The 9,292-nt window shown below is 42.7% G+C and overlaps 1 protein-coding gene across 1 annotated transcript; it reads right to left on the bottom strand.

Moving 5' to 3' along the window:
• Positions 1-1,251: 1,251 nt before the first annotated feature.
• PHALS_13625 (uncharacterized protein) lies at positions 1,252-1,551 on the bottom strand (the record flags this gene model as incomplete). The annotated part of the gene is made up of 1 exon (XM_024729420.1): positions 1,252-1,551. One exon carries the CDS (start codon positions 1,549-1,551, stop codon positions 1,252-1,254), a length of 300 nt encoding a protein of 99 aa, XP_024579799.1.
• Positions 1,552-9,292: the final 7,741 nt, after the last annotated feature.

Below are 9,292 nucleotides of genomic sequence, written 5' to 3'. Positions count from 1 at the left end.
AATGCCGATAAGTGCATCTTCGGCGCGAAAGAAATCATGTGGCCACTCTTGTAATGCGTTGCATAGAGTTCATCGATTGAAATCATTTGATTGCGATACAGATTCCACCGCTTCATCACACAAAACGTCGGTCCTGGTTTGAGGGGGATCTCATGCTAATGGTCTCTGTTTTTCGGCAGTTTACACGGTACCGCATCGGAAAAAGACATCACGATACTTTTGTTTGATATCAAACCGGACGTTTTTCGTCAAGAATTCCCAGCACTGAGAATGGAAGCGCTCGCTTTAAATCTTTTCATGACTCGAGCTGGAACGGATGTCTTCCGGGGAGATATCTGTCGACCTCACGAAACGAAATACTTGCGTGAATTTGCCCTACTGCGAATCGCGTCATAACCTTGATTTATATATCAATGATAGATCATGTTTTCTCTCGGATCTTGTGAGCAGGTAATATAAATGTGAGAGTGGCGGTATCCACAACCTTCCGAGCATTTTCCACGTCATTAACTTTCCTGGTGTCCTCGGGGATCTGCTTTACCTTAGCAGCTTGATCGATCCACGCGGTAGCAGTATCAACACTCCTTGGCATAGTGGTGTGATCCAGCAATCATATAGTAGTAATTACATATAGAACGTTCGCTTGTGGCCTTATGCGTGCAAGTGGAGACTTCGGCACACTCTGCCTTAATGTGTGTAAAGCGTGATCCTCGACAACACTCGATTTTAACGAGCGATGATCGCGGTCGCATGTTGCATTATGCTCAGTTAAGCATGAATCTTACCTATACACACTCGACGCCAAGATTAACGTAGGTCTTAATTAAGCATGACGTCGGTCTCCCATCCAAGCTGTGCAAGTTTTGTCTGTGCATGCTTCTTCTCGTTTCTCGAGTTTCCCCACTTCGTGATTGCTTAAAGACGTTGCAGGAAATTTCTGCCCTCTGCTTGTGTATTTTTCGCACCAGTGTCTACTACCGGAACAGTGGTCGTACCAATCGGCAGACTCGTCAAATTGTGGTTTATGCAGCTTCTGCACGTATTGATTGAGCAAGCGAAGACCTGCTCGATGGTGAAACGGCTTGCGCTGGCTTCGGTTAGGATATTTTCGCATGTTTGCTGGTTCTAATTGAAATATGGCTTCAAGACCAAGTTCAGAACGATAAAATCTTCATCGTGTTGATTGTCCACATATGTGTTATAGCTACCCAAGCTACGCTTTTTCATTGATACAGTGGCATCCTTGCCAACCTAACAGTCATCTTGGTCGAGGGGGCGTTGCTTTCCTTTTGATATTCTCATATGGATCGCTTCCATTGCGCATTGTTCAGTAAAGCTGCCTAACGCACCGTAGCCCAAATGCCCGGAGAGATGTTCTGCTGGATTACAAGAAGATGGGAGATTCATCACAGCCTTGCGCGGAAACCACAATTTCTCTGTTTTTTTAGATTTCTTAGAGTAAAGTGGCCGACGTATATGCTTGACAGGATCTGGGCCGTTGGCCGTTATTGGCGCCCACGGCACCCTACCAATTTCTGGCAGATCTCGCATCTGAGCACTTGCAAGACGAGGCCTTAAAATGGGTGTGTCCTAATCGCTCATTCCACTGATTGGACATGGAGCAAGGCAATTGTGAGCAACATGCCCAAGCATCTTTTATTGGTCGCAAGATTTCTTGATTTTGCAACGTAATTGGTGGTATTAGCAACCGCGAATAATGGGCCTTCATAACTCATCGTTCGGTCGAACCACGGAAAAAGTGAACATCTGGCTGACGTAGACTGACTTCCTCTATCAGAGAGAACCAATCGCTCCCTTCAACGTTTCGAGTAATCGAGGAATGCTGGGTCTTGATGGAGCTATCCAACAAACACTTAATAAATATTACCTTGCGAGTCATGTCATCAATCGTGTCCTGCACGATACACTCACAAGGTATCGTGCTTGTGACTGTAAGCGTGAACATCATTCTTACCTTGCTTCGATCTGAGAATTCAGATCGTGCTTTAATCTATGAATTCGGCGGCTCGAACGCTACTTTGAAGCGTTTCCTTAATCCACAAATCCAGGAAAAACTGTCAGGATCCTTCAACTTGGGCCTAAATGTATGAGTATTTGCGCGTCCAGCCAAGCCGGTGAGCTTTGTCAGTGGAACACCGAGCGACAACAGCTTCATACTTCGATACGTCGTCGACCTTTAATGTGTCAGCAAATCTGGGCGCTAGGTAGCTGCGAGCGCTAGACATTCTTGCAGGCAATATGGCTCATTCTGCTGAACCACTTACTTGGTCCGAGCGGCAAGTTCTAATTTGTTTTCTTCGATAAAAATGTTTCAAGTTCTTGAAGAACCACCACCTTGCACTGTGAGACGCCCAGATCATTTATATAAACCAAGCGATGGCTGCATTATTCTTGTCGCGGGACAACAAACGCGCTGACGCTCGAACAATGTCTTCAGAGCTTCACTGTGATTTCTTAATCAAAAGAGACTTCTAAGCACAACCTAATGATAGGCCTCCGCAAGCATAGGAGTGATCGTGATTACTGAATTGACCGCAAAATGCTACCAGAGTAACCGAGCTGCTTATTCTATCTCTTTCTTACAATAGTGTGTGTAGGATGTGCCCCACCTGCGGTTTGCTGATGAATAAAATGTATCAAGGAGCCTTTATCCACCATTCAAACGAATGAAAAGTTGCACGACCTTTTGTGCGGTCGACCCTTAGTGAGAAACCTTGTTTGTGCTTACTTTCCTCCTGGGATTATATCGGTGATATACACATAGGCTTATGTCATACTGATATAAAGGAATAGTAATACATCTTAACAGTCGGATACCTCATGTGTATCACTACTTCGGCTCGGCTTAAACAACCTGGTTACACTATTGTAAGTGGTTTAATGCAACTCGCAGCCATTTTGAGCGAGAGCCAAATCATCCACTGTGCTTAGTGCACGAATACGATGCTGGTGGTATCACTTGAAGCGTCTAGCCATCGATCGAGTCGTGATAGAATGCTGTCCTCCTACTGGATAGGCTAGCTTTACAAGCTTTCGTCCATTAATAAGCCCAAATAGATCAAGGAACTGGCTACCATAGACTGGAGGTTGTCATCGCGCACTGGTAATGCAAATCAGCAACCGCCCCAATCAAATAGCGGTGGGAAATCATACAGATCCTACTAAGAGGACAGAAAAATTATGAGAAAAAATCTATCTGAAAGGAAGCACAGCATCGTATTTACTGATGTATTAGACTGAGATCACCAAGTATTCGCCGCACTCCAGACAAAGCAACAGCGATTGACACAGGCGATATCCAAACTAGGGTACCGCAGACGTTCAGTTTCTCCGCAAAAGTGACATTCTCAACGTAAGAACTTTTGAATCGACACATAGGTGTTCGCAGGCGTTATATGCGCGATTGAAATTCAACTTCTCTTGTAAAGTCGAGGGAGACAATTGCTAGCGGGTAATGACTAGGATATGAGAGCGTTTATAGCTGCGATGGCGGCCGATTTTCTTCTCAGACCAGTAATGGTGATCATCGCTATGAAAAATCTTCCTGATGTGTAAGGCTCTTATCAATGTACTTAACGTTACATTGGCGAATAATACTTTGGCGCCGACAAACGTTTCCTTCTATGGATTGATTTAGTAGAATGCAGGGTCTGCAGGAAGATCGCGTGAAGTTAAGATATATATGCTGTTTGATCCGTGGCTTTGTCCTAACAGGACTTGGGAGATCTATTTGAACTGGTGAGATTTTTTTTCAGCGATATGATTGCAGAAATTGAGTACGAGGAGTAGGAGAGCTGGCATTAAGGATTCTATTTATCTTTTGATAAAAGATGATTTTGGCGTGTTGACAAAAAATCTAGCTAGTTGTTACGTGCGAGATGGGCGACCAAGATCTTAAAAGCACACGGTATGCTTAGTAACATAGTGAGAAGACGCAGCCTGTGTGGTGTTGATATTTCATATTGTGGATGCTGCTTTATAGCGTTAGGGCATGCATATTAAAGCCACTTATCGCTTGTCACTCCTAGTTTGTAGACCTCGAGGACGATGCACTATTTTTCTTGTGGACGATATCATTACCATCACAACTTCCTCATCCAGGTAAAGATATTTTCTCTGCAGGGCTTTCAAAAACCCGAATCTCAACATTGGCCCCATTAACGGTTGAAACATAGTATTCTTCTTCCGTTGTTATGAACTTTCTGGATATGCCTTATTATAAAATTTTCAGCGATAGTAAAAGCTTCCAGGCTGGCAATGTTCGGCTCTAGCTCTTTGTCCGTCGGTTCTCTCATCCCATTCGCCTCATTATTGAAGTAAGCTTGTCGAACTAGTTTGACTGCCCGGGACATGTACTAAAGCATTTTATGCTCAATAATAAAAAGAATGCGGTCCTTTCAGACTCGATCCTAGGATTTCTTTCAAGTGAAACAGAGTCTTCGTGCAATTTGCATAAAAAAACAGCGTTCGCTCTAAGATTACGTGTTTACGAATGCACGAAATCTGAATTCGTGCGCTCCCGCCAAAACGGAGCCGAGACAATCAGCACTATGTGTCTAGTTGGCTCAGCTGATCCAAACGTTTATCTCTTAGGATAAATGCTATTCATGGTAATACGTGATTCACACAGTTTACTACATTTTAAACAGAAATGTCAATATCTGCTGACGGCTAGCCGCGCATATACCATCGACCCATCCTATCGTAGTTCCATCGTCCTCATCGATACGATATTCGGTATTTGAGATATTCATAATTATTATTGTGCAATCGGAAAAATGTATAATTGTACCGTGTTGCATCTAATGCATTTGTAGAAATATGAAAGCTGTGAGTAAACAACATCATTGTACTAGTCCCGTTACAGTCAGAAAGTGTGACTAAGTGTCAATGGATAGCTGACGCACAGAAGATCAGTTTGTGCCTCCACCCAGGAGCAGAACATATATTTTCCAAAATGATATGATATATTCATATCTCTTCTTTTGAAAGCGACCTTGTTCGGGAATTGCACTTTTTCTATATACAATATCTTTTATTACTTAAAAATAAAACCAGATTCATTCCACCAAATGAGGCGTGTCCCTCGCCGTCTTCAGTACCATCCTTTTAATACTTTCAAGTAGTGTTATGGGTACGTACCCAATTGGACCGTACGTATTACTATATTATTATACAACCAGCTTAGAGTAAAAAGTATTAAAAAACCTGACTTGGCGTGCATTGGTGACCAAACCTTGTGGGCCGAAAATAACTTGCGGACAAGCTGGCATTGGAACTAGTAAAATAGCTGAGAACTTTAGGTTTGATTAAAGACTGGCTTCAGGCTATAGCGATCACTTCACTCAGTATACATGAGGTCAACTCTATCAAGATCATCTGAAAAAGGTGTAGAGGAAGTGAAATCTGCGCTCGTGTGCTGAAGTTCTGACAAATATTACAGAATCCAAGAGATCTGCACCCATCAAACATCGATGCATGCATACACGATCGTTTATGATGTCATACACTTCTAATGTTACGGAAAACGATCTATAATAGCAATCATATATGATTCTCTCTTTCCTGGCTATTTGAGACGAATGAATTTTTGAGGCGCAATAATATAAACTACCCAACTTTAATTGTTGGAGATATGGCGATATTACAATATATAACGGCAGCAAGTTTGCCTGCTATTTAAGTCGTTTAATGACCGCTTGCACTAAATATCCCCTGTGAAATCATGAGAAAATAAATTTTCTGCTGCTTTACCAGCTGTAAACCAGTCGGTCAAGCAACTGACTGAGCCAATCCATGCCATTGGTCTATCATTGTTTCTTGTGACATGCCTCTAAAGGCTTGACGAAGGAGTATCAGCTGCTAACATGAGCGTCTTCACGGCGCATAATCACTGCTTACCATAAACAAATTCAAATTGTGGCTGAGGTCATTCTAATCAAACCAAGTCATAGCAGTTAAAGTAGTGGCAGCACAACGAAATCCTATTGTCTTCAGGCACAGCCCTTTTTAATGTAGAACAAATGTTTTAATATGCGATTTTATCATACGAAAACAAACAAGTGCTGCCAGGATCTTTTAAGGGTACTCTGCAAATGAATACAACTCACACATATACATCCTCAGCTGTGCACGTTGTAGGCTTAAACTCCTCTTTTTGATCGCAAGACTTAATTTCATCCCAGTCATGATGGGCAAAATCTTGCTTTTGGGTCATAAACCACAATTCCAAGTCCTTCAAATTCCTGGTCCGCTCGTGATAAGATTTCTAAATTGGCAGAAGCAGGCTGATTTAACTTACATGCTGCATACTGTTTTCAATAAATAGTCAACCAAAGTGGCCACCCCTGAACTATTCTTCCAAGTCGATACGAGAGTGGATGTATCCGTCAAAAACGGTACTTGAGCTCTACTTGGTGAAGTGTAATGTAAACATATTTTGGCGTTTAGTTTCCAAGTTCATTTGCTATCTTTAAGCTTGCTGAGCCTGAAAATATTCGTAATCCGCTACACAGAATTCTCAAATTACTTAGCTATCAGCAAGTGCCAAATTGCGCACAAATCATGCTGTAATTTGCTTGTATTACTTCTTGGATAGTGGCTCAACATGCAGAAGTAAGGCTCACATGCCTATCCATACCGGTATGTACTGGTAAGCATCGATAAATGCTGCTGTCCATCGACAATCCCCTTAACTAGACCGTTGCTTGTACATGGATTCCTAGTTTTCTATTAAGAGTGCTAAACTGTGTGAGCATGCTCATACTCGGACATGATTTGCACGTCTCTACCACTTCGTTTGCGAGAATGTCGATATGCTTGGTGAGCGTGTCAGACTTGGAATTTTAGGTCAGCTGGATAGCATATATTCTTAAAAGTGCTGAAGCTTCGTCATAGTTCATCTCGACAAGCTCGCGTACAGTCACCTAAAGCCATACCGCCTCTTAAGTAGATCCCGATAGAATCATGCACTCAGCTTTTGTGTCTGGTAAGGCCACGGCTCTCTGCATCGTGCTTACCAGCTGACACATCTGTTGTTCATCCCAAAAGAGTAGTCGCTTCCGCTTTTACTTGATGCAGTGTCGCATTCTCAGCCAGCGTCTGAGTAGCCATGAAGCCCAAAGTAGCTTGCCAATTGAAACTCAATACCGTGAGCTCTTGCGCCATGTTTCTATCTGACGATTCCCTTGAGCGCTTGTAATTGCGTTGTAGATTCGTTGGCCTCGGTCTGACCTAAAACTATAACTGCTGGGAGGTACTGACGTATGTCTACCATGGAAACTATGAAAATAAGAATAAGACATTCAAAGCATCACGATAAAGCAGTATAGATATGCTTGTAGCCTCCTTCGTACATGGCTTTCGGACCTAAACCTTGTGGTATCTTAACGATATTGCTCTTTTTCATCTTAATGAATCAGAATGTCGGTCGCAATCTTGCTTCGACGCATAGTCACTGTCCTACTTCTCACGTCTTGCCCGATTTCGATCCCAAAACCTACTTCAGCTGGACCATGTCTGTCATCTTAAAATGGCCATTGATCGCTCATTTGGTATCTTGAAGCCTTATAATGTTGCTTCTTGCAAGAATCAGGTGATCGACAAAGAGTGGGACCAATCACATTTGACGTAGACGCAGTGATCAGACTCATACTTCTTGAGGTTCAGTCCGAGCATTAATTCGTTGATTGTCTTACTCTATATATGAGGCGATTGTTTCGCCCACAAATAGCTCTCTCCACCTAACAAACTGGGTGTTCTTGATCTCTTAATCAGCCAGGCCACTGTCTTCATTAAGCTTTCCGCTCAGAATACTGTTTCTACTCCATCTCGTGAGTGGTAAGCTGGTACTTGGCTATCCAACGCAGCTGAATTCGTATTGACGTAGAATTAAGCCCAGGTGAAAACATATCTATAAAGTTGAGACAATATTTTTGTAAGATCCGCTATCCACAAGAAGCGCCTTGTATCGCCCAATCTTGCTATCTTAATTCTCTTTGATGCAAATACTCATCTGTTTCCGGTTGCCTTACGGTCTCTTAGAAACGGCACGGGTACCCAAGTCGTAGTTTTGCGAAAGTATTTGATCTTAAATTGGCACGCTTAATACCACTCGACTGCGTCGCATTTAATCATCGTCAAGTTGAGAGTAGACTGATTTTCTCGTAATGAACTTAAGATGTACGCAATTTTAAACACTTGCGCAACGGCGGGCATTTCTCCATGGTCTTGGTATCAACACCGGCGCTAGAGTTGAGGTGTTTACGTCGCTTATTTAAGGGACTGCGTACGCTGGCGTCGCTTGCCTAAATTGTCCCTGAAGTCAAACTCGGAAGCAGCGTCCTTTACTTATATCAGTCTTATCAGACCGTGTAAAGTCTCGAGCATTATCGTGATTTAATACAGCGACTGAATGGTTAATGTGACTCTATCTCGCATTGTCGAAATATCGCCCGCAAACTGCGCGTCACGACTAACACATACGCAACGGCGTTCAAGCAATAAGCTTTCTTGCGCTTTAAATAGCTTAAAAGCCATCATCGAGCTGAGCGAGCGCCAAAATAGGATCAATTTTTTTTTAACTTGGACTATAAGCATGGCAACCAAAACCTTCAAGTTTGCCGGCAAGGTTTCTTGCCGGTCCAAATTTGGTGCGGACACACGTTGTTGCCCACAGCACTTGTCGACCACGGATTTCAAAGAACGGAGCAGGTGCTACAGCTTCGCTTGAATACGTCTTTAACAAACCAGCGTACAGCAAACACAACCTTCAAGCGTATGATTCATACACTTGGCACTCTATCAAGCCGAGGTGTGTATGGTGGCGTAAAATTCTGCACTATAATACGTCCTCCACATAACTTATCCTTTGTGCTAGAAGTGTATTCTTCACCATTGTCACACCGTAAGAATCTCGACACGCTTGCTTGTTTGATTTTTGTTCAGCGCGGAAAAATGAGCAGATCTAATGGCTACTTCATACATGCTATTTTAACATTTAAACACACAGAAATACCTTCCCACCAAACTTTAACGTCTTCATTGAGATATTTTAATAACTTGTTTGAGATGATTTGAGGTGACTTTATAAAACTTCACACGGGATCGCATTCCAAGTGCAGCGGAGCTACCGTAGCTCTTTCGCTTAGATAAAGCTTGGTTCAGGTGGTTGACCTTCGTTCTATACTTAGAACCTGTAAGAGTGTAGCGGATCGCGATCAAGTGTAACCCAAGGCAAATAAACTCTTCCATTCAAAATGTAGTCTGTATT

The sequence above is a fragment of the Plasmopara halstedii genome (assembly GCF_900000015.1).
Source record: "Plasmopara halstedii genome assembly, contig: Scaffold_671, whole genome shotgun sequence".
In the NCBI taxonomy this organism is placed as follows: Eukaryota; Oomycota; class Peronosporomycetes; order Peronosporales; family Peronosporaceae; genus Plasmopara; species Plasmopara halstedii.
The sequence above is the reverse complement of the archived record's forward strand: the minus strand, read 5'-3'. Positions and strand labels throughout refer to the sequence as shown.